This window comes from Salmo trutta, chromosome 31 (assembly GCF_901001165.1).
Source record: "Salmo trutta chromosome 31, fSalTru1.1, whole genome shotgun sequence".
NCBI classification, from domain to species: Eukaryota; Metazoa; Chordata; class Actinopteri; order Salmoniformes; family Salmonidae; genus Salmo; species Salmo trutta.
This window is the reverse complement of record NC_042987.1, coordinates 31,877,234-31,902,726: the sequence shown is the minus strand read 5'-3', so window position 1 is coordinate 31,902,726 and position 25,493 is coordinate 31,877,234. Positions and strand designations below refer to the sequence as shown.

Genomic DNA, 25,493 nt, shown 5'->3' with positions numbered 1-25,493 from the left:
CGGTGGAACGCCACATGATTAGACAGTATTGATGTCAGACTGAAAGACCAAGGACACGGACCTTGTTAAACAAGTTTGATTCCCTCTGGTGTTTACAGAACACTGGTGGCTGTGGGATCAGGATATCAGGGCCGGCTTAGAGGAAGCAGTAGAGAATGTATGAGAAAACATGAATGGCTGCAGTATAGCCATTAACATTGATGATGATGATTAGGAGCATGGAATGTTCAGGCATGAATGTATGCAATTCTGTCCACAACTGTTCAAAAGTTTGGGGTCACTTAGAAAAGCACATTTTTTGTCCATTAAAATAACATAAAATTGATCAGAAATACAGTGTAGACATTGATAATGTTGTAAATGACTATTGTAGCTGGAAACGGCTGATTTTTAATTGAACATACTGACGAGTTTCAGAAGAAAGTTCTTTGTTTCTGGCCATTTTGAGCCTGTAATCGAACCAACAAATGCTGATGCTCCAGATACTCAACAAGTCTAAAGGCCAGTTTTGTTGCTTCTTTAAATCAGAACAGTTTTCAGCTGTACTAACATATTTGCAATAGGTTTTTCTAATGATCAATTAACCTTTTAAAATTATAAACTTGGATTAGCTAACACAACGTGCCATTGGAACACAGGAATGATGGTTGCTGATAATGGGCCTCTGTAATGGGCCTCTGTATTGAATTTTTTTTTTTTAAATCTGCCGTTTCCAGCTACAATAGTCATTTACAACATTAACAATGTCTACACTGTATTTCTGATCAATTTGATGTTATTCTAATGAAAAAAAAAAAAGTGTTTTTCTTTCAAAACACGGACATTTCTAAGTGACCCAAAACTGTTGAACAGGTGTGTGTACTTGTCTATCAATGTTCTGTATGATGTCATGTTTCATGTTTTGTGTGAACCCCAGGAAGAATAACTGCTGCTTTAGCAGTAGCTAATGGGGGTCCTAATAAAATAAAAAATGACCAAATGGCACCAGCATAGGCAAATATTTATATGGAAAATGGAACAATACCCATCATATGGAAAATAGTTAGACTTTTCTCATTTGAGTTTAGGACTATGGGGAACTTGAATTCTGTATCTCTCAGCAGTTGAGAAAACCACTGTTAAACGACAACCATGAGAATTAAATGACAGGAAGTCGATACACAAAAGCAGGGCCTAAAATAACTTCTCCCCACCAGCCACTGTGGAAGGTAGATTTCAAAATCTCCCATGACTCAGTGTTTACCAACCAAAATATTGTTTTTTAGCTAACTTTAAACCAACATAACACACAAAAACAGATGAGCATGCTTTGTAATGTTTCTAAAACAACAAATGTATTACTAGTAAGTAGTAATGTAGTATATTGTATAATAAAACATTTTGTGACCTGTCTTTTAACCAAAATATCATAGATGAGAGAAATGTTCACCTGCCTCTAAGGGCCAGATGTTACTGTGATAAGGTGACTCCAGTCATGTCTGTGTCTGTGTCTGAATCTGACTAGTAAAAGCGTCGTCTTCCCGAGCAAATGAAACTCAAACATAGAAAAACAACCTAGCTTGTGAACAAAACAAATGTAAATAGCCAAGAAACACAAATTCTCACTTTTGTTATACCCCCAGCCAGGCAGTATCGCAGCGCGAGGTGGAATAGGCTATATAGAATTCGTAGTTCTTTGACTTTGTGCGATAAAATGTACCAGCTATGAAACAAAACAGCAGAAATACTTTGAAAAAACCCCAGCTAATACAGCATTTATTTTACTATAAATGTGATCATCCTTGACTATTTTCATTCACAAATACGAGTGAAATGCACCCACCAACGCGGCTGTTGAAATAACCACCAATGGCAAAATCTAAACACATTTTAGGCCCTGCAAAGAAGTAGTGTTGTGGTCCTGACCGTGACCATTGAGGAACAGGAGCTCACCAGCTGGAACCTGGCCAGAGGGATGTAACTGAGGTCCACAGGACTGCGCTCGGCGATGTTCACGAAGCGCGCCTCCAGGACCACGAGTGAACACAGCACGTGCACCCACCTGTGTGTCACAGGAAACAGATCAGCACAATAAACAGACTATAGGTGTGTGACACATCAGGAGAAAGTTTCCACTGAGCCTTCATTCCCAATTCAAGGAAATTACAACATGATGTTATTTATTACTAACATGGACAAAAACAATATATTTTTTTAAAGGGTAGGCTATATTAAACATTAAACATTTGTTTTGTTAACATACAAAAATGTTAGCATCACATGTAGCCTAGACAAAAACCTGTTTCTATTATATATCGTTATGCTATTGAGGACATCATCCTTCAATATATAATACAATCTTACTGTAGACTAGCACAGGCTCCTCACTGTCACAAGCCATTACAGAGACTTGACTAGATAGAGAAGGCTAGCTTGGTCTACAGGCATTCCCTGCCTTTTTCATTGACTGAAGTGTCCTAGATTCAGCGGGGAGGGTAAAGTGTGACCACTGGCTACAGACTGGGGATCCTAATAAAATACCAGACTAGAGTGGTTGTAGCGTCGGTGAAACAAAATGTATTTAGCCTAGAGGTTGAGGCCTCCATTAAATGGGTAGCTCCTCAAATCGCTGTACTATACTCACTTGTCATTGTTGGCTCTCTGTAGAGCTCCCCCTCGCAGTGAACACAGGCAGCAGTCCTGAGGGAGCAAAAGACGCACACAGATGACCTCTGACCTAGTGTTTAACATCACATTTTGGATACACTTAATGTTATAGTCATTTATGTGGTATGTACAGCTGAAGTCGGAAGATTACATACACCTTAGCCAAATACATTTAAACTCAGTTTTTCACAATTCCTGACATTTAATCCTAGTAAAAATTCCCTGTCTTAGATCAGTTAGGATCACCACTTTATTTTAAGAATGTGAAATGTCAGAATAATAGTAGAGAATTATTTATTTCAGCTTTTATTTCTTTCATCACATTCCCAGTGGGTCAGAAGTTTACATACACTTAATTAGTATTTGGTAGCATTGCCTTTAAATTGTTTAACTTGGGTCAAACGTTTCAGGTAGCCTTCCACAAGCTTCCCACAATAAGTTGGGTGAATTTTGGCCCATTCCTCCTGACAGAGCTGGTGTAACTGAGTCAGGTTTGTAGGCATCCTTGCTCACACATTTTCTATGTGATTGAGGTCAGGGCTTTGTGATGGCCACTCCAATACCTTGACTTGTCCATTCGGAAGACCCATTTGCGACCAAGCTTAAACTTCCTGACTGATGTCTTGAGACGTTGCTTCACTATATCCACAAAATTGTACTTCCTTTTGTGAAGTGCACCAGTCCCTCCTGCAGCAAAGCACCCCCACAACATGATGCTGCCACCCCTGCGCTTCACGGTTGGGATGGTGTTCTTCGGCTTGCAAGCCTCCCCCTTTTTCCTCCAAACATAACGATGGTCATAATGGCCAAACAGTTCTATTTTTGTTTCATCAGACCAGAGGATATTTCTCCAAAAAGTATGATCTTTGTCCCCATGTGCAGTTGCAAACTGTAGTCTGTTTTTTTTAATGGAGTTTTTGGAGCAGTGGCTTCTTCCTTGCTGAGCGGCCATTCGGGTTGTGTCGATATAGGACTTGTTTTACTGTGGATATAGATACTTTTGTACCGGTTTCCTCCAGCATCTTCACAAGGTCCTTTGCTGTTGTTCTGGGATTGATTTGCACTTTTTGCACTAAAGTACGTTCATTTCTAGGAGACAGAACACGTCTCCTTCCTGAGCGGTATGACGGCAACGTGGTCCCATGGTGTTTATACTTGCGTACTATTGTTTGTACAGATGAATGTGGTATCTTCAGGTGTTTGGAAATTGCTCCCAAGGATGAACCAGACTTGTGGAGGTCTACAATTTTTTTTCTGAGGTCTTGGCTGATTTCTTTGATTTTCCCACTGTTGTCAAGCAAAGAGGCACTGAGTTTAGAAGTAGGCCTTGAAAAACAGCCACAGGTACACCTCCAATTGACTCAAATGATGTCAATTAGCCTATCAGAAGCTTCTAAAGCCATGACATCATTTTCCAGAATTTTCCAAGCTGTTTTAAAGGTACAGTCAACTTAGTGTATGTAAACTTCTGACCCACTGGAATTGTGATAGTGAATTAAAAGTGAAATAATCTGTCTGTAAACAATTGTTGGAAAAATTACTTGTGTCATGCACCAAGTAGATGTCCTAACCGACTTGCCAAACCTATAATTTGTTAACAAGAAATTTGTGGAGTGGTTAAAAAATGAGTTTTAATGACTCCAACCTTAGTCAGAAGTTTATACACTTCAACTGTATACAGTAAATGACATAGTAAAATGGTAATTATATAGTATTTTATTTAATTGGTAATCATTAAAACATACCCAGTTCTTGCCACTTGGTGCCAGTGAGTTGTTAAATGATGTAGTTCCATCCTTGAGCTGTTCTTGTTTATTAATGTTCTGTATTATGTCATGTTTCATGCTTTGTGTGGACCCCAGGAAGAGTAGCTGCTACTTTCGCAACAACTAATGAGGATCCTAATAAAATACCAATTACTAACCGACTTAAATTCATTAGCTGAATGTTCAATTTATTCACGTGAAACTTTTCTCCACGTTGTCTGTGGCAATGCCCTTCATAAAGAAAGCTGTCCAGAGTACTGCGATTTACATTCCTCGCTGGGCTGCCTGGCAGTGGGTTTTCCAGCATCTTGTAATGCGTAACTCTTGTGGACGTAGGACGTTAAGCTAACTCTGGTCAATCAGTAACTTTACAGTTAGTGGCGGGGGTAAGCCAGACATGTGCATGTCCACAAGTAAGAGCTACGGCAATTTATTATACATTTATTTCAACAAGGAACACAGACTGAGACCAAGTTCTCTTTTACAGCTGGGCCCTGCGTATACATGTTTACACATACAGTTTAGGTACAATGCATGGTTTATAATTAACTTAGTTGGACTGCACAGAATCACTGATCTACATATCACCTTGCATCCCAAATAATTACTGAAGTGATAAAGATCAGCGATTCTGCTCAAACACACTGGGTACCACAGAGTTAAAAGCAGGAATGTTCATGACCGTTCCCTTAGACAACACTGTCATCTAGTGGATAAACATGGTTATATCAAGTTGGGAGGTCATCGAAAAGAGACATATTTCACGGCTTGACAGGTAGGCGTATTCAGAGGGAGAAATTAATTTCACTAAATAGTCCATTAATTAATCAAGAATCATACGTCCAAAATATGATTCATGACTTGGTGTGTGAGACTCGGTACAGGATAGAACTTGTGGTGTTCAGAGGAATTATAAAATACTCTAATGTCGAAGTGGAAGAAAAATGTTTACATTTGTAAAAGAATCATGAGAAATAAAACTAATATCTCTTGATTAGATAAGTATTCATCACCGAGTCAATACATGTTAGAATCACCTTTGGCAGTGATTACAGCTGTTAGTCCTTCTGGGTCTCTAAATCTCTGAGAGCTTTCCACACCTGGATTGTGCAACATTTGCTCATTATTAAGCTTTTCAAAATTCTTCAAGCTCTGTCAAATTGGTTGCTGACCATTACCAGACAACTAGTTTCAGGTTTTCAAGCAGATTTAAGTCAAAAGTAACTCGACCACTCAGGAAAATCACTGCATTCTTGGTAAGCAACTCCAGTGTAGATTTGGCCTTGTGTTTTAGGTTATTGTTCTACTGAAAGGTGAATTCATCTCCCTGTGTCTGGTGCAAAGCAGACTGAAGCAGATTTTCCTCTAGGACTTTGCCTATGCTTAGCTCCATTTCGTTTATTTTTTATCCTGAAAAACTACCCAGTCCTTAATGATTACAAGCATACCCATAACATGATGCAGCCACCAGTATGCTTGAAAAAATAGAGAGTGGTACTCAGTAATGTGTTATATTGGATTTGCTCCAAATGTAACACTTTGTATTCAGAGCAAAAAGTGAATTGCTTTGCCATTTTTTCCCCCCCCCAGTATTACTTCAGTGCCTTGTTGCAAACAGGATGCATGTTTTGGAATAAAAATACAAAAAAACGGCAACAGCGTTAGGAAGGACGCCTGTATCTTTGTAGAGACTGGGTGTATTGTAATTAATAAATTCCCTATGTTCAAAGGGATATTCAATGTCTGCTTTTTATATTTTTTTTACACATCTACCAATAGGTGCCCTTCTTTCCGAGGCATTGGAAAACCTCCCTGGTCTTTGTGGTTGAATCTGTTTGAAATTCACTGCTCGACTGAGGGACATTACAGATCATTTTATATGTGTAGGGTACAGAGATGAGGTAGTCATTCAAAAAACATGTTAAACACTATTGCACACAGTGAGTTTATGCAACTTATGTGAATTGTTAAGCACATTTTTACTCCTGAGCTTATTTAGGGTTGCCATAACAAAAGGGTTAAATACTTAGATGCAACATTTTTCAGCTTTGGATTTTTAATTAATTTGTAAACATTTAATTTGTAAACATCATTCCACTTTAACATTAAGGGAGAAATTAAATTGTGTGTAAGCCAGGGACCAAAAAAAAAAAATCTCTCAATTTAATTCATTTTATATTCAGGCTGTAACATAATGTGTAAAAACGCAAGCGGTGTGAATACTTTCTGAAAGCACTGTAATCCTATCCTTTCTTGTTGTCAGCCTTCTTCCTTCAATATTCTTACTTCGAGAATCTCTGAAGAGATTGAATGCACATGAGTTACAACATTATCCTATCCCACGCCATTGTCAGTAGGGTGCTAGTATGTGTGTGAAGTAGAACTAAGATCATGTAGTGTTGATAAGCTTGTGTAGTGATATGGTTTCACTTGTACTTCGTTGCAGTACTGACCTCAGTCAAAGCGTTGGCTTCACAGCGGGCACACATCCAATCGTCTGACACTTGGTCAACAGACACTCCATAGCAACCTGAGGGACACAAGGGAAACAAGGTCACGGAAAACATTAGAAGCCATTTTCTATTGACAGAGGTGACAAAGGCACTGATGTGAATGAGAAGTTCCACAGCCACTTAGCATTTATTTGTCATGCAAATCAATTGATTAAAGTGCACGTCATTGCAGTAAATCATTGTTAATAAATGAGAATGGACATTCTGGATTGATTACTGAACTTTGACATGAACTGGTATTCCTTGAGAGCATATCATTGATTACATTAAACATATGGAACACATTAAGCACAAGGGTGTCAAACTCATTTTGCCCCGCGGGGCCACATTCAGTCTTCACCGCACTTAAAATTGATTAGATTTCCTTGCCGTCATAATTTGCAAAAAATAGTCCTCTATCAAACGGAATTTCCAATGCTCCGAGACTGTCTAGCTTTAGTTTTGATGACTGTTAGCAAGAGGGACAGAGTCAAGAGACTAAATGTAATAATAATAAACAACATTATTTGGGGGGTGCTTATATTTGTTCTGTTCCGCAGGTACATTATTTCTACACTAGTTTCAATTTGTTGTTAGTCATTTCAATGACAATTGAGAAAATAATTCTAAAATCAATTAAATGCTCTAAACATTGGTGTTAGACTGTTGATGTGAATTAAATGGAATTCAGCAAGAGCATATTAGCGATTATCAATGGACACGTGCTGTCTAACAACGGATGTGAATGAACTACTATTCATTGAAATCTGGAGTACTACAGTAAATTACAAATGAATGAGACTGTAGCTACTGACTGGCGTGGATACGGACGCAGCACTGGGAACAGCTGACCAGCAGGCTGGTGCCGTCCTCCTCCAGGTGAGGGGTGTAGAGTTGGCCCTCGGCGCTGCTGCTGTTGGTCTTGTCATTGGTGGTGCTGAAACACATCTCCGGGATCAGGGGCTTGGACCTCTGACTGCCCCCGCGCCGGCCTTTTACAGTGTAGCTGGGGTTGCTGCTAGACTGCGACTGGAGAGGGATGCGTATTATTAAAGGTCAAATTGTAATTTCTACGACTACTATTGTGCACAGCTGGCTTGGTGGCTGAATTGCTTTTCTGTTGCCTAAATATCTTTAGAACGTACATAAAAACTAATTGATAATTCAAAGTAAAACGTGTTTTTTTGTAAAAAAAACAAAAAAACAACCTAATTAACAACTGTATTGAGGGCCCATTAACAACAGCTACAGTATAAGACCAAGGACCTCTCCACTCTACCTGGTCGTATGTGTGGAAGAGCAGGCAGATGGAGCAGTAGGGGGCCTGCAGGCCCATGCGCTGGTTGTACGATCTCTCCGCCTGGGGGTTGTAAGGTCGGCTCTGCCACAGCTGGGCCAGGGGCTTGGCCCACTCCTCCATCTCCTCTGGTTCATCCTTCATATCCACATACAGCTCATCTACAAGATAGAGGTGGGAGAGAGTAATGGAGGAGGTTAGGAGAGAGGAGAAAGAGAGACTAGGGCCCTGTTCTATCACTGTGAATATGTACTTGTGTTGAAAAGGTTGCTGGTTATAGAAGTCCATGATGGGATACTGTTCTAACGCACCACAAGCAGATGCTCACCATCATCACTGTGGCTTTCACTGGAGCTGAGGAGTGGGTGCTGTTTGGGCAGCTGGCGGAGGAGAGGACATCGTTTGCTCTTCACGCTCTTGCAGTCCGTCTGCTTACTTGGACTTAAGTTAGTCAGTTTACTTGGATGTAAAATCATCGGCTTACTTAAGTTGAAGTTTGTCTGCTTGATTAAAGTTAACTCCGCCTGCACGGGGGAAAGACATTGCTGGGGAAAGAGACAGGAAGAGGAGGAGTGACCATCAGCTGGCTCATGTGTTGTTTCCACATCTAATGCCTTTTCTATTGTATGGCAAGTGTGAAAACATCAATGTCATTTTAATCTTTAACATATTCGCCTCTAATATCAGTCTCTACTATCATCACAAACCCATAACCAAACATGAATAACTTCTAAAGATAGAATCATGAAAGAGGGTAAACTAACCTTCCAACTGTCCCTCCTGACCTCTGCCCTCTTGGTTGGCCTGGTGTGTGCGTGGGTCTGGACAGGCTCCGGGCTGCTAGGAGCCTTCGCTTCAGACTTCTCCTCCCGAGCCTGGGCCTCGCCTGGCTGCTGCCACTTACTGAGGCCTTGGGTCTGGGCCTTGGTTTCAACCTGTTCTCCCTTACTGGGACTCTGTGCTTCGGCCTGGATATGCTCATCTTCGGCGAATGGGACCTGGGACTCCTGCTGCCCGGCTTTGACTTGGGACTGGAGCTGGGCCTTGAGTTGAAGGTGGGGTTGGAGGTGCCGTGGCAGATGCTCCCTGGCGTAACTGTGCACGTGGAGCTGGGTGTGGTGAATCGGCTGCTGGTTCTCACGGGCGTAGCTGTGGACCTGCAGGTTCTCCTTGGGGCTCTGGGTCTTGTGGAAGAGGAGGCTGGCCACCCCCAGCTTTCGGACAGGCTGAGCGGAAGGACCGGTCCTGGCCGGGGGAGCCACTACTGGGAGGTGGCCATTTCTGTGCGACTGGGGTTGAGCCAAAATGGTCGCTGCGTGATTGCTGGTGGAGGGGATGGTGACTTTTTGTGGAGCCGGGCTTGTACTGCTGTTGCCCTTCGTAGGGTCCGTCTTTAAATTAGGCAGTTCCCTCGGGGTGAGCTTCACTGGTGTGTCTGAAATATAAACATTTGTATCAGGAGAGAGAAGCAACAGGGATACCATTCCCAAATATCCACTGAGTCCCATAGTGGATTAGTGACGCAGATCGATTATCATGACGACTTCCGCTGCTCTGTCACTACATACTTCAGTCTGAGACTGCCATCGTTGAAGTCCTTTGTGGTGACGAGGGCTATTGTACAAAAAGTCATCAGCGATTGGATAGTCTCTAACCAATCAGAGTATCAAAGCCAATTAATTTTCAAACCACTGCTTTTTCCCCCATTTATTTATCTTACCTTTATTTAACTAGGCAAGTTAGTTAAGAACAAATTCTTATTTTCAATGACAGCCTAGGAACAGTGGGTTAACTGCCTTGTTCAGGGGCAGAACGACAGATTTTTACCTTCAGCTCGGGGATTCGATCGTGCAACCTTTCGGTTACTAGTCCAACGCTCTAACCACTAGGCTTTAACCACGTGTGTTCTGGCTCTGGCCCAACCAATCGGTTTATGGACTAATCAGACAGCCTTGAATGTGTTCGCAGATCCAAAGTCAATGTGGAGACTGTGGAATGTGGAATGGAATAAATGGAACGGTATCAAAAATATGGAAACCACATGGTCGACTCCGTTCCAATGAGACCGTCCTCCTATAGCTCTTCCCACCTGCCTCCACTGAAACTAACATCCGGGGGCATGACGTAGTGTTTTCTTGGAACAAGGAGTCTGGGCAGCCAGGCAGAAGATCGATACCCATTTACTACAATACTACACAAGTTGTTTGTGGTTTACTGACTTGTTAGCAGCTAGTAACATAAGCATTTCACTGCAACCACTACAACACCTACTTACCTGTGTACGCAGCCAATAAACTGATTTGACAAGTGGCCTGTATTCAAACCATTTAACATTTGATGGCTGTGGCAGGATTGGAGCCCACATCTCCAAAGACACTGGAGCTTATTAAAGCTGGAATCCACCATGGCAGTTTGCGATATTACAACAACAAAGAAATAACTTCAAAACAAAGAACACTTTTTCCCCCCGCAGACATCATTGCACGTGCGATGAAACAGCAGAGTATTTACTACGATGCTGGACGCTCCTCTCTTTCCTTCCATAAACAAAACAAAAACAATAACAAATGTGCTGGGGACACAAACACTGACGCTGTTTCCCATAATGCGGATTCCAGGTTTAAATCCAGTCACAAGTGTCAGTCTGATATTTTGTTACCCCCTAATTTTACAAATGTATCATGCATCCTCTGTGCTGATTTTGCGTGGAATTTTAAAGGTTTTAAATAGTGAAAATAAGGTAGGTAGTCACAGCCTTACTGTCAGTGAAGGTACCTGTATCTGTGCAGTCCTCTGCTCCCGTGCCCAGCGTGGTGAGGCCTAGTCTGGCCTCCTTTTCATACTCTTCTTCTTCATCTTTAAGGACCACCTTGTCAGGTACATCCAGACACACCCAGTGTCTCTTGGTCCCTATCCTTGGTGTTGGGCTGGTGAGCCATAAAACATTCAAGTTAAAAAAATTATTTATGTCAAGCATTTCTTTTTTTTTTAAACAAAAAAGGACATTTCCATCCATATACTGTTAAATCTGCTCTATAGCACCCTCTACCAACATAAAAATGTACATATTTTCTGACCTCTTTCGCTCCACCTGTGTGTTGAGCTCCGCTCCATAGGGCTCCTTGGAAATGCAGTCCTTCCCCTGCTCCTCCCCCAGGAACTCCTTGGCCTCTGGGGTGGGCCGTGAGTGGTCGATGGGGCCTGTGTCCCGCCCCGCGAGCCACTGCTCGTAGCGGTCCGGCTGGTAGTTCTTCACAAACAGATCCATGGAGATCTTCACCATGTCCTTCCTGCACGTACACTGGAGACAAGAGGTACAAGAGGTAGAGAGAACAAGTTCTAGGGATGTACTAATGCTCCCAGAGGTAAATAAACCAAGGTCAGTCTAATAGAGAGTCATACGAGATTGTTATTAATACAAAGTATAGTCTTTTCCCAGTTTCCCTCTTTCTGCAGACTAACCAACCCCCATTAACTGGTCAACAATGGTTATATTCTTCCCCAAACAGTAAAATGATGTGACCAACAGAAAATATTACACATGCATACAAGGAAGACATTTTTCATTAAGATCTTAAAATGGACACATGCAACAATAGCAAGCCCATCATTTTACAGTCAAAGGGCTAATAGCCTTTATATTGAACATGCAACTGCTGGAATGAAGCAGCTAATAAAACATTTGGTAAATTGAAATTTGCGGGAAAACACTGTTCTAAAACACCTAGTGAGATCTGTTCTATATGTGACGGAGATGAAAATCTCTGTTAGAAAGCAGGGGAATCTAACAGCAACAACTAGAATGGGTTACCAATATGACTAGGATTGTTCCTTTGGCTTCTGGACAACGAAAGAATGTAGATATGAAAACCAATAGAACAGGAGAGAAACTATGGTTATTAGCATGAGGAAGTCTGCATAAAATAACTGCCTCTACGTTTCTATAGTGGATTTGGCTAGGCTACTTTGAAGCAAGGTAAGACATGCCTCATTATTTGAAGTAAAGTAAAACGTTTAAGTTTCAAACAATTATACTGCTGCCTCAAGCTCACATTGTAAAGCAGTGTTACGTGTTGATACCCTGCCTACCGTTGACTATAGCCTACGCGCTTGAATGGCGAATTAGATGTGCGCTTTGATTACGAGTAAAGATTAGGAAATAAAACACACTACCAGTCAAAAGTTTTAGAACACCTACTCATTCAAGGGTTTTTCTTTATTTTTACTATTTATCTACATCGTAGAATAATAGTGAAGACATCAACATTATGAAATAACACATATGGAATCATGTAGTAATCAAAAATGTGTTAAACAAATCAAACTATATTTTATATTTGAGATTCTTCAACTAGCCACCCTTTGCCTTGACAGCTTTGCACACTCTCAACCAGCTTCATGAGGGGTAGTCACCTGGAATGCATTTCAATTAACAGGTGTTCATTAACAGGTGATACATTTGTGGAATTTCTTTCCTTCTTAATGTTTTTGAGCCAATCAGTTGTGTTGTGACAAGGTGTGACAAGGGGGTATACAGAAAATAGCCCTATTTGGTAAAAGACCAAGTCCATATCATGGCAAGAACAGCTCAAATAAGCAAAGAGAAACAACAGTCCATCATTACTTTAAGACAAGAAGATCAGTCAATATGGAACATTTCAAGAACATTGAAGGTTTCTTCAAGTGCAGTCACAAAAACCATCAAGCGCTATGATGAAACTGACTCTCATGAGGACCGCCACAGGAAAGGAAGACCCAGAGTTACCTCTGCTGCAGAGGATAAGTTCATTAGAGTTACCAGCCTCAGAAAAGGCAGCCGAATAAATGCTTCAGAGTTCAAGTAACAGACACATCTCAACATCAACACCAATAAGAAGAAGAGACTTGCTTGGGCCAAGAAACACGAGCAGTGGACATTTAGACTGGTGGAAATTTGTCCTTTGGTCTGGAGTCCAAATTTGAGATTTTTGGTTCCAACCGCCGTGTCTTTGTGAGAAGCAGAGTAGGTGAACGGATGATCTCTGCATGTGTGGTTCCCACCATAAAGCATGGAGAAGGAGGTGTTATGGTGTGGGTGTACTTTGCTGGTGACACTGTCTGTGATTTATTTACAATTCAAAGCACACTTAACCAGCATGGCTACCAAAGCGATATGCCATCCCATCTGGTTTGCGCTTAGTGGGACTACATTTGTTTTTCAACAGGAGAATGACCCAGCACACCTCCAGGCTGTGTAAGGGCTATTTTACCAAGAAGGAGAGTGATGGAGTGCTGCATCAGATGACCTGTCCTCCACAATCCCCCGACCTCAACCAAATTGAGATGGTTTGGGACGAGTTGGACCGCAGAGTGAAGTAAAAGCAGCCAACAAGTGCTCAGCATTCCAGGTGAAGCTGGTTGAGAGAATGCCGAGAGTGTGCAAAGCTGTCATCAAGGCAAAGGGTGGCTATTTGAAGAATGAAATATAAATATATTTGGATTTGTTGAACACTTTTTTGGTTACTACATGATTCCATGTGTGTTATTTCATAGTGTTGATGTCTTCACTATTATTGTACAATGTAGAAAATAGTAAAAATAAAGGAAAACCCTTGAATGAGTAGGTGTTCTAAAACTTTTGACTGGTAGTGTAGCTCTTTTTAATTGTGTTCATCAAAACAGTTAACATGTGATTGCATTTAAAAATGGTTATTGGTTGCGCAATGACAGGGCTTCTAAAAGCCTGTTTCACTCCAGTAGCAGCTTTCTGAGGAGCTGCTCTCATTCTGTCTGACAGGATATTCCTTTTCTCAAACTAGGCTCTGTACGCTGTGCGTGTGATAAGATACATGATGACTAACGAAAAATACACACTCGCCAATTTCATTCGACTAAATTATGCAAATTAACCTATAGACCAATAAATACATTTGACCCGTCATGCTTTCGGCAGCTAACCGATTAACATCCCTAATGTACATGGTTTAAACGAGGAGCACTTAAAGAAAATGTAACTCTTCCTTACCAGCATGGCTTGCTTTCCATACTCAATCCACCTTTCGGTGGCAAAGTTGGTGGACTCGGCACAGTTGAAGCCATGGTTGAATCCGGCGTGGTAACTATAGGGAAATGTCACCATGAACTCACCGGGCTCCTGAGTGATCTGAAACACGGACAGGAAAAAACGATGATATACTGTACACTGTATAAGGCTTTATATAAGTGATCAACATACGTTTATAAAATCCCACGTGGTCTTAGGTCAGTATACAATAAACGCAGTTAAAAAAAAGTCGAAAATCATCACTATTCATGAGGGCTTACCTTCTCAAATGGAATGCCATATTTCCTTAATATGGAGGGCGAGATGAGGGTCATCTTGTGCCTCAGGAAGGCTTCGCAATTTTGGTGGCTACCAGGAAAAAACCCTAAAAGGAAACAGTGTGTTGGATTAAAACTAGTTAAAAAAAACAGTTGTTTTCTAATTAGGCAAAACATGTGTCACACACATCATCATCCCTCTCACCTTGAGCCAAGCGTTCCATTTTCTTCCCCTGCTCTGGAGGAACACAGTACCTGTGAGGGTATCAGAACGTCAATCAATTATCTTCTGTTATAACGCTGACGTTCAAATTGTTGCCATTTCTATTACTTGGCGAGTGTTGTTTTCAATCGTAACAACGAGTCCTCAAATTACACTTACATAACCATCATCAGCATGTTGATGCTTAAAAACTTGGCTCTTATACACACACAACTACCAATACATCTACTACCGGTATGTGACTAATAGTGTAGCTACTTACCAGGACTTTGGCGCTCCAAAGTGGAGGTAGTTGATACTGTAGAGATCCATGTCTTCAGTGTGCCAGGCGAAAGTGGTCTTCCACATGCCAAAGTACAGGTAGGGTGTGTTCACCCCCTCGATGGTGATGCCATTCGCATGCTCCACCGTGTCCAGGATGGTATTCAGTTTGCCGATGTTCCAAACAGTCACATCCTGGAGAGAACGACAGAATAATGTAACTATTGTTGCTGGAGATCATTATCTTCTTCAGCACTGTAGTGAAACAAAACCACTGTAGTGAAACAAAACCACTGTAGTGAAACAAAACCACTGTAGTGAAACAAAACCACTGTAGTGAAACAAAACCACTGCATCCTTCTAGACTGGTTGTGAATTTAAATTGTGGGTGTAACATGATTCTGAGAGAAACACGTACAAGTATTTCACATAACCTTTGTCTACACAACCACAAAATACATCACTCTCACCAGCCAGCATCCTTATAACCAGGAACAATAACAACATGTTAACATTGTAAACACCATAGAATAGTAAAAAAAACAACCCTGTGGGCGATTCGTAATGACTCACAGGGTCGTAAAGTGTTCCGTTCACATCTGCACCGTAGATGGGCGGGTTAAAGGTCACCTTCTTCCAGTACTTCCTCTCCAGCTCCTCAAAGTCGGCGTAGCGAGGACTGCAGAACCTATGATGGGGGGGAACAGGGTCAATCAGTACGGTCGACTAGAAACTATACACTTTTCAAATCAGTGCCTGTGAGCCAGAGCCTTTCAAAATCCCAAGAGATCTTGAGAAACACATGAATTACTACCAAAGCTAATCATACAAACCCTCTGTTTTAAATCATGTTATTAACTTTGTCGCTGTATCATTTCCTTAGACAAATAGCATGTACGGAGTGACTTTTCCCAATCACAGACCAAGGCAACAAATTCTTCATACAAGAGGAAACATACAGTATAGCTCATTCATAGACTGTGTAATATGTTATGAAACTTTGTTATAGCTGTTCCAGTTTTGGTGCAGTCAGACTCACTTGTCACTGTTGGCCGTCTTACGGAATTCTCGGACGGTCATGGGCTTCTTCTGGATGTTGTACTGGGTGAACAGGCCTGACTGGCCCGTCATTACCTGCTGGATGGGAGCCGGGATCACCAGATCATCTATATCGTCATAGGACTTCCTGGGCTTCCAATCCTTTGGTGGCACGACCTGTAAAAACAGTCCGTTTTAGTATCAGTTACTGTAAAGTATTTCACTCGTAAAAACTTGGGTCATTTGTATTAAAAAAAAATATTCACAATGTGTGTATTTCTGTGCATTGCTGCTTTGCCTAACTGGAGGCCTGGTAATAGAAATCAGAAAATAATCTTCACAAGGCAGTGCTCACTTTAGCCAGGCCGGCTTGGTGTGCTCCCTGGTACTCCATGTAGGCAATGTAGCGGCTGAAGTTCTGGAACTCCTCAGCAGTGGGGTGAAAGGTCATGATCCCCTTGGGGCCAGGAGTCTGGGACCCCGAATCAGACGACATACTAAATAGAAAGCCCTGCAGATCAGAATTAAACAGGTTTCAACAATAGACAGCGATGTGTTAGGAAGCTAATACAACGGACATCTGTGGGGTGGGAGGGGGGGGGTTGTTCAGTCATGTTGGTTCATGACTGGACAGCGTGATAGGTTTATTTGGACACACCCAGTGACATCTCACTGTTATGGCTACAGCGTGTTTACAAAGTGTTGGTCGATTGTAAATAAGATAAGAGTAGCTTTGTAAACAAGACGATGAAACAGTTCGGTCGAAGATGACTTTCTGCTGTGAACGTGTGACACACCTTCGACAAAAAGAAAAGCAGCAACCTGATTGGTCAAGAGTAGCATCTATTTAAAGTTTGTCCGGCCTACCCTGAAGTGTAGCTAGTTAGCTAACTACCTCAGATAAGTAATGCAACTATCAGCTTGTAATTAGCAAATGTTGTAGCCGAATGTTATGCTTGCCATAACACGTCCGTAAGGAATGAGAATGTATGATAAAAAAACAACTAGCTAGGTATTTAGTTAAATGAATGTCTGCATGATTCATGGATATCTAGCTAGTTACATGACAGCTAGCTAATAATAAATAGCTAGCTAGCAAGCCATCTTATTATTGCTACTAGCTAGCCATTGTCAACGACGTATTCATGATAAACAATCCAAATATGGTGTACAATTACACCTTTAAAACAAGATCCCATACCAACACTGATAAATCTTGCGCAGTTGGTGACTTGATATCGACAGCACTTAATTCCGATTTTACCCCGAAGAGGATTTGTTCTCCATTACTACTAGTACACAGGCGCTCGCACAGGATCAGACGTAGCCAATCAATGAATGATTTTGACAACGTGCACTTTCTTCTTTGGTAGCATGGCGTTCGCACGTTTGTTTTGTGCATGCCGCCACCTACTGTGCGGGAGTGTGAAGTCGAGCACGTGATATTTCGTATTTTGAAAATTTAAAGGGGCAAAGGGAAAAAATGGCCCCACCACCTAGCCCTACACCTATGTACCACTATTTCATAAAATAATTATACAAATGTATGTAAAAAATATATATATATTAATAATATATATATATATATATATATATATATATATATATATATATATATATATATATATATGCACTGAGTTTACAAAACATTAGGAACACCTGCTCTTTCCATGAAATGGTAAATCCAGGTGAAAGGTATGATCCCTTATTGATGTCACTTCAATTAGTGTAGATGAATGGGAGGAGACAGGTTAAAGAAGGATTTTTATGCTTTGAGACATGGATTGTGTGTGGGCCATTCATTGGGTGAATGGGCATGTCAAAAGATTGAAGTGCCTTTGAACGAGGTATGGTAGTAGGGGCCAGGTGCACCGGTTTGAGTGTGTCAAGAACTGCAAAGCTGCTGAGTTTTTCACGCTCAACAGTTTCCCATGTGTATCAAGAATGGTTCACCACCCAAAGGACATCCAGCCAACTTGACACAACTGTGGGACGCATTGGAGTCTACATGGTCACCTTTCGACAGCTTATAGAGTCCATGCCCCAACTAATTGAGGCTGTTCTGAGGGCAAAAGGGGGTGAAAGTGTTCCTAATGTTTTGTACACTCAGTGTATATACAAATAAGGACTACATTATTTATGAAGAAATTAATCATTTAATAAACAGCACCCTATTCCACTAGACGTGCAATATCTAACCTAACGTAGCAGGCGTAGAAATAAATACCTGAGTGGAGTTCCCACAACCGGTTTTCAGCGGAAAAGGAAGCTAAGTTGAATTAGCTGTATCCCTTTTGTCCAAATAAATTAGATTGTACCACTAAAAAATAAACACAGTGCCTTCAGAAAGTATTTATACATCCTTGACTTATTTCACATTTTGTTGTGTTACAGCCTGAATTAAAAATGGTTTAAATAGATTTTTTTCTCACCAATCTACACACAATACCCCATAATGACAAAGGGAAAATATGTATTTTTTGTTTTTGGGGGGGGGGCACACGGGGAGATTGGCAGAGTCAAGGTGGAGACCTGAGCCAACTCCCCGTGCTTACCATGGGGAGCGAGTGAAGAAGCAAGCACTGTGTTATGCGGTGATGCGCACTGTGTCGCCAGTGTGCATTCACAGCCTGGTGCGATCTGTGCCCGCGCCCCGTGTTTGCCGGGCGAAAGTAAGCATCCAGCCAGGACGGGTTGTGCCAGCTCTACGCTCGAGATCTCCAGTGCGCCTTCACGTTCCAGTATATCCTGTGCCTGCCCCACGTACCCAGCCTCCAGTGAGTCTATCCAGTCTGGTACGCCCTGTTCCTGCTCCCCGCACTTGCCCTGAGGTGCGCATTCCCAGTCCGGAGCTTCCGGCGACAGTTCCCAGTCCGGAGCTTCCGGCGACAGTTCCCAGTCCGGAGCTTCCGGCAACGGCCTCCAGCCCGGAGTCTCTGGCGGCGACCTGCAGCCCGGAACCTCCGGCGATGATCCACGGTCCGGTGACACAGAAGCAGCAGGCGGAGCGGGGGTTACACCCCAAACCTGTTTTTGTTTTGGTGCGGTTGGAGTCCGAACCTTTGGGGGGGGTGTACTGTCACATCCTGACCATAGTAAGATGTTATTTTCTATGGTAGAGTAGGTCAGGGCGTGACAGGGGGTGTTGTTCTATGTTTTGTATTTCTATGTTCATGTTCTAGTTTTGTATTTCTATGTTGTTGTTTTTTGTGATGATCTCCAATTAGAGGCAGCTGGTCCTCATTGTCTCTAATTGGAGATCATACTTAAGTAGGGTTTTTTTCCACCTGGGTTTGTGGGAGATTGATTTTGAGTTGTGTATGTTTCACCTCTGCGTCATGGTTTGTTGTTTTTTTGTCATTCAGTTTATTTATGTATTGCATAGGTTCACAGTATAAATAAAATGTGGAACGACACACACGCTGCACTTTGGTCCGCTCATTCCTACAACAACCGTGACAAACATTCCAAAGTGGAATTAATAACTTCACCATGCTCAAAAGGATATTCAGTGTCTGCTTTTTTTATTTGTACCAATCTACCAATACAGAAGGTGGCCTTTGCGAGGCATTAGAAAACCTCCCTGGTCTTTGTGGTTGAATCTGCGTTTGAAATTGAATGCTCAACTGAGTGACCTTACAATTATCTGTATTTGTGGGGTACAGAGAGATGAGGTACTCATTCAAAAATCATGTTAAACACTATTGCACACAGAGTAAGTCGATGCAACTTATTATGTGACTTGTTAAAAGCACATTTTTACTCCTGAATTTATTTAGGCTTGCCATAACAAAGGGGATGAATACTTAATGACTCAAGACATTTCAGCTTTTAATTTTTAATGAATTTGTAAACATAAAAACATAATTCCACTGTGTGTGTAGGCCAGTGACAAAAAAAATCAAAATTGTATCTATTTGAAATGCTGGTGTAACACAACAAAATGTGGAAAAAGTCAAGGGGTGTGAATACTTTCTGAAGGCACTGTAAGAGACACTGGGTTAAAACTAGATTATCGTTGCTTGATGCATGATCATAGACAATGATGAGACAGCCTACAGGGAGGAGATCAGAGACCTGGCAGTGTGGTGCCAGGAAAACAACCTCTCCCTCAACGTGAGCAGAACAAAGGAGCTGAACGTGGACTACAGGAAAAGGAAGGCCGAACATGCCCCCATTCACATTGACGGGGCTGTAGTGGAGTGGATCGAGAGCTTCAAGTTCCTTGGTGTCCACATCACCAACAAACTATGGTCCAAACACACCAAGACCGTCGTGAAGAGGACACGACAACACCTATTCACGACAACACCTATTCTCAGGAGACTGAAAAGATTTGGCATGCATGGGTCCCCAGATCCTCAAAAAGTTCTACAGATGCACCACCGAGAGCATCCTGACCAGTTGCATCACCGCCTGGTATGGCAACTGCTTGACATCCGACCATAAGGCGCTACAGAGGGTGGTGCGTATGGCCCAGTAAATCACTGGGGCTAAGCTTCCAGCCATCCAGGACTTCTATAGTAGGCGGTGTCAGAGGAATGCCCAAAAAATTGTGAAAGACTCCAGTCACCCAACTCATAGACTGTGCTCTCTGCTACCACACGGCAAGCGGTACCGGAGCACCAAGTCTAGGTCCAAAAGGCTCCTTAACAGCTTCTACCCCAAGCCATAAGACTGCTGAACAATTAATCAAATGGGCACCGGGACTATTTGCATTATTTACATTATTATTTTACATTTGCATTATTTTACTCTGCTGCTACTCGTTGTTTATCTATGTATAGTCACTTTACCCCTACCTACTCATTCAAGGGTTTTTCTTAATTTTTTACTGTTTTCTACATTGTAGAATAATTAAACAAATCAAAATATATTTCATATTTGAGATTCTTCAAATAGCCACCCTTTTCCTTGATGACAGCTTTGCTCACTCTTGGCATTCTCTCAACCAGCTTCATGAGGAATGCATTTCAATTAACAGGTGTGCCTTGTTAAAAGTCAATTTGTGGAATTTCATTCCTTCTTAATGCGTTTGAGCTAATCAGTTGTGTTGTGACAAGGTAGTGGGGCTATACAGAAGATAGCCCTATTTGGTAAAATACCAAGTCCATATTATGGCAAGAACAGCTCAAATAAGCAAAGAGAAATGACAGTTCATCATTACTTTAAGACATGAAGGTCAGTCAATACGGAAAATGTCAAGAACTTTGAAATATTCTCTAAGTGCAATCGCAAAAAACGTCAAGCGCAATGATGAAACTGGCTCTCATGAGGACCGCCACAGGAATGGAAGACCCAGAGTTACCTCTGCTGCGGAGGATAAGTTCATTAGAGTTACCAGCCTCAGAAAAGGCAGCCCAAATAAATGCTTCACGGAGTTCAAGTAACAGACACATCTCAACATCAACTGTTCAGAGGGAACTGTGTGAATCAGGCCTTCATGGTCGAATTCCTGCAAAGAAACCACTACTAAAGGACACCAATAAGAAGAAGAGACATGCTTGTGCCAAGCAATGGAAACGAGCAATGGAAATTAGACCGGTGGAAATTTGTCCTTTGGTCTGGAGTCCAAATTGGAGAGTTTTGGTTCCAACCGCCGTGTCTTTGTGAGACGTGGTGTGGATGAACGGATGATCTCCGCATGTGTCTTTCCCAACATAAAGCATGGAGGAGGAGGTGTTATGGTGTGGAGGTGCTTTGTTGCTTACCCTGTCTGTGATTTATTTAGAATTCAAGGCACACTTAACCAGCATGGCTACCACAGCATTCTGCAGCGATACGCCATCCCATCTGGTTTGCGCTTAGTGGGACTATCATTTGTTTTTCAACAGGACAATGACCCAACACACCTCCAGGCTGTGTAATGGCTATTTTATCAAGAAGGAGAATGATGGAGTGCTGCATCAGATGACCTGGCCTCCACATTCCCCCGACCTCAACCAAATTGAGATGGTTTGGGATGAATCGGACCGCAGAGTGAAGGAAAAGCAGCCAACAAGTGCTCAGCATATGTGGGAACTCCTTCAAGACTGTTGGAAAAGCATTCTAGGTGAAACTGGTTGAGAGAATGCCAAGCTGTCATCAAGGTAAAGGGTGGCTATTTGAAAAATCTCAAATTTCAAATGTATTTTGATTTGTTTAACACTTTTTTGGTTACTACATGATTCCATATGTGTTATTTCATCGTTTTGATGTCTTCACTATTATTCTACAATGTAGAAAATAATAATAAAAATAAAGAAAAACCCTTGAATGAGTAGGTGTTCTAAAACTTTTGACCGGTAGTGTACATGTACAAATGACCTCAATTACCTTGACTAACCTGTACCTCCACACATTGACTCGGCACTGTTACCCCCTGTATGTAGCCTCGTTATTGTTATTTTATTGTTACTTTTTTTTTGCTTAAGTTTATTTAGTAACTATTGTCTTAATTCTATTTTCTTAAAACTGCATTGTTGGTTACGGTTGTATTTGGCGCAAATAAAATTTGACTTGATATGATTTGATTTGGTGGCATCTTTCTGTGAGGAGGTGTCATGACGTTGCCCTCTTTGGACACTGCGAGCACCATCCCTCGACCTCTATACTTCTGACACCAGGCTCTGTAAGAGCGGTCGTAAATTCCTACGAGGAGACCCTCTCCTCATGGCCCCAGTATAGAGAGAACTCAGGAGTTCTTCCACCTCACAGAACTGGAGAACCGAACGATATTCAGGTTCTGCAGAAGGTATAAAAGATAGGTGAAGAATCCAGCTATGAAATGGTCCATTTGGTACAATTTTGTGAAACTCATGAGAGACAATACCGCCACATTACCATAATCATGTTTATACAATAGCCTCAGCTATGAGACTTACATCTAAATGGTTGTATAAAATGAATGAATAAGGATGGAACTGTTTGTGAAATTGTGTAATGCGATTTTGGACTGTTTAATGAAGGAAACTCCAATTCCCTTTGGAGTCTTAACTAAGTCCTTGGCACGCCCCCAGGGACACAGACAGGACCTGGCGTCATGAGACAGCCTTTTTCTGCTCTTCCGAATAAAACCCCCACCTTGGTTTTCTATCACCAGACTGAGCTTACCTCAATTACAAGATGGCTAAAGGTTGGAGACCAGCTTACCTCTTGCTGAACTTTTAACCATACCACGTGGTTAAATACATAGACTATCGATACCTACAGAATAAGAACAAGTCTTTGATATTAATTACTAGTCTGCAGCTAGGAATTCGGTATCATTGAACGTGAAGACCGACAACCGCCGAAACAGCTATTCTATAACGACATGAATGAATGTCACTCTGAACTATCCATTCTAACCGCGACAGAGAGAGAGAGGGCGGACAGACTCTCCAACAGAAACAAACTTTTCAACAGAGATCCCGAAGACACACTGAGCGTAAATATATATATTGATTGCAATTATTCCCAAATGAGTGAGCGTTCATGTGCAAGGATTAGCATTTCAATTGTTATAATTATCAACTCTGTAGTGCCTTCTCAGTTGACCCCCCCCCCACTCCCCTTTTGTCTAACAAGCCGCCATGCCGGTTTAGCCCACTAGGGAACATTCCTCTATCATTTCTTTGTAACGATATATACTGTTTGTTATGCATTTCTGTGAATTAAATTACCTAGTTAGTAAATAAATTATTTTAAGTCAATTGATGTATGGATGATTCATAGTGAAGACTGGGTTCGTGCAGATAACCAAAAATTTACGACGTTTGGAATGAGACTGGCGTGAGGTAAATAATAAATAATTAATTCGAAGACTAATTGATCAGATATTAAAATATCTGAAAGTTATATTAGGAAAATTATAACTTTGTAATCTGAATATTTTCCTTGGTGCCCCGACTTCCTAGTTAATTACAGTTACATGATTAATCAGGTTAATCGCGTAATAATAATTACAGGGAGTTATTTGATAAACATGTCTTCAGTTTTAATGATGCCAAAGACACGACAGAGGTGAAAAGGCTTGTTTCTTATGATGGACAAGGACATCTCATTTAGTCTATATGATGGGGCAAAATAATAAACACTGAGCCCGCCATAGTAAAAAATGTTATGATATAAGATAGAATCACAAGCCTAACAGGGGTGGGTGGGGCTCAGAGCCCAGAGCCAGTAATGTACACTCAAAGCCATTGCTACTTTTGTCTGTCACAACAAAATGGTCCTAATTCATTAATTCACACATTCATTTTCATTCATTCAGTCATTAATTCACAGAAGAACAAAAACGACCATATAATGTAAACATTTGTTTTATTTCATGCCAGGAAAGGCACATTCATACACTCAACTGAACATGTCCATATATCAGAACTGTATATGCACCTACATTCAGGCAGTGCATGAGTTCTGATGTCTAGGAATAAATGCATTAATGACATTTACACATTTTGAACCACAAATGATAGCACACTGGATAGGACAGACTGGTTTTTTAGACATTTAGCGGAGGAAGCAAATGTGCGCCCTGCAATCCATATAGCTGTCGGAACAATCTATACAGTGCCTAAGCAGAGTGGATCAGCAGCACTTCATGGTATTTTAGACAGTCTACATGAATACATCTTCTTTTCAACAGCTAGGTCAAACTAATTTGTTCCTCAACCTACTTGTTTCCATTACTTATGCATTATCTTTCTGTACAGTTCATTACTCATCTCCTTTGAAATTGCATAATCATCTCTCATCCTTTCTCAGAATAATGCAGATGTGAATAAAGCATGTTAATAACAGTCAGAGAGATTGAACCAGATACATGTGTTACTGTGCTTCCTATTTCTTAATCACAGATCAAATCACACACTCTCATTATGAGACAAGAAAACGATCACAAATGAGCACCTGAAAACGTATGTCCTTTAGCTTATTATCATGGACGACCATTGACATTGCAAGCACAAACAGATTGACTGGAGGGTAGTGGAGGACAATGCTTTGCTATACTATCTGGTAGACAGAACAACAACATCATTCTTAATGGTGTTACATCAAATTCAGAGGCAAAATGAGTTGCCCTATTGTTAGCTGAATAACTAGCATCAGTATTTTAAAATAATTGTTATGGACTACTCTTACATTATTTGGATTGCCCATCACCAAAGCTTTGGTCCAATTTCTCCTCTGTCCATAATGCCGCTTAGATTATACTCTCAGAGGACAGAGAAGGTTTTTGGATTTCTCAACTGTCAAAGTATATTGACAAGAAAGATCTCTAATATCTTAAAAGCCTATTCATGCAGCAACTTCAAATAGTCCAGTTAAGTTAGATAATTCATAACGTGGACACACAGTAAGCATAGGTTTCTAAATGCATAATATCAGAAAACACCGCAAAATGTTCTTGAGGCAAAATGCTCCATGTTGGGTATAGATGAATGTGTTGATATGTTTCAATACTGACTGCAACTGACAGATATTTAGTTTGCTTAAAGATATGTTGT

The 25,493-nt window shown here is 41.3% G+C and overlaps 1 protein-coding gene across 2 annotated transcripts in view; it reads right to left on the bottom strand.

Moving 5' to 3' along the window:
* LOC115169979 (lysine-specific demethylase 4A) overlaps positions 1 to 17,365 on the bottom strand; it is a 30,339-nt gene extending 12,974 nt beyond the window's left edge. The window contains exons 1-17 of one of the 2 annotated variants that reach the window (XM_029726146.1): positions 17,225 to 17,365; positions 16,379 to 16,534; positions 16,025 to 16,200; positions 15,559 to 15,673; positions 14,987 to 15,180; positions 14,707 to 14,756; positions 14,505 to 14,608; positions 14,206 to 14,343; positions 11,279 to 11,502; positions 10,962 to 11,128; positions 8,966 to 9,636; positions 8,530 to 8,746; positions 8,184 to 8,362; positions 7,720 to 7,933; positions 6,866 to 6,942; positions 2,624 to 2,679; positions 1,933 to 2,041 (exon numbers count right to left, since the gene is read on the bottom strand). In XM_029726146.1, the coding sequence (XP_029582006.1) occupies positions 1,933 to 2,041; positions 2,624 to 2,679; positions 6,866 to 6,942; positions 7,720 to 7,933; positions 8,184 to 8,362; positions 8,530 to 8,746; positions 8,966 to 9,636; positions 10,962 to 11,128; positions 11,279 to 11,502; positions 14,206 to 14,343; positions 14,505 to 14,608; positions 14,707 to 14,756; positions 14,987 to 15,180; positions 15,559 to 15,673; positions 16,025 to 16,200; positions 16,379 to 16,519 (2,832 nt within the window). In that variant the 5' untranslated portion in view covers positions 16,520 to 16,534; positions 17,225 to 17,365. The remainder of the gene's footprint in view (positions 1 to 1,932; positions 2,042 to 2,623; positions 2,680 to 6,865; positions 6,943 to 7,719; positions 7,934 to 8,183; positions 8,363 to 8,529; positions 8,747 to 8,965; positions 9,637 to 10,961; positions 11,129 to 11,278; positions 11,503 to 14,205; positions 14,344 to 14,504; positions 14,609 to 14,706; positions 14,757 to 14,986; positions 15,181 to 15,558; positions 15,674 to 16,024; positions 16,201 to 16,378; positions 16,535 to 17,224) is intronic. The other variant, XM_029726147.1, reaches the window with a different exon arrangement.
* Positions 17,366 to 25,493: the final 8,128 nt, after the last annotated feature.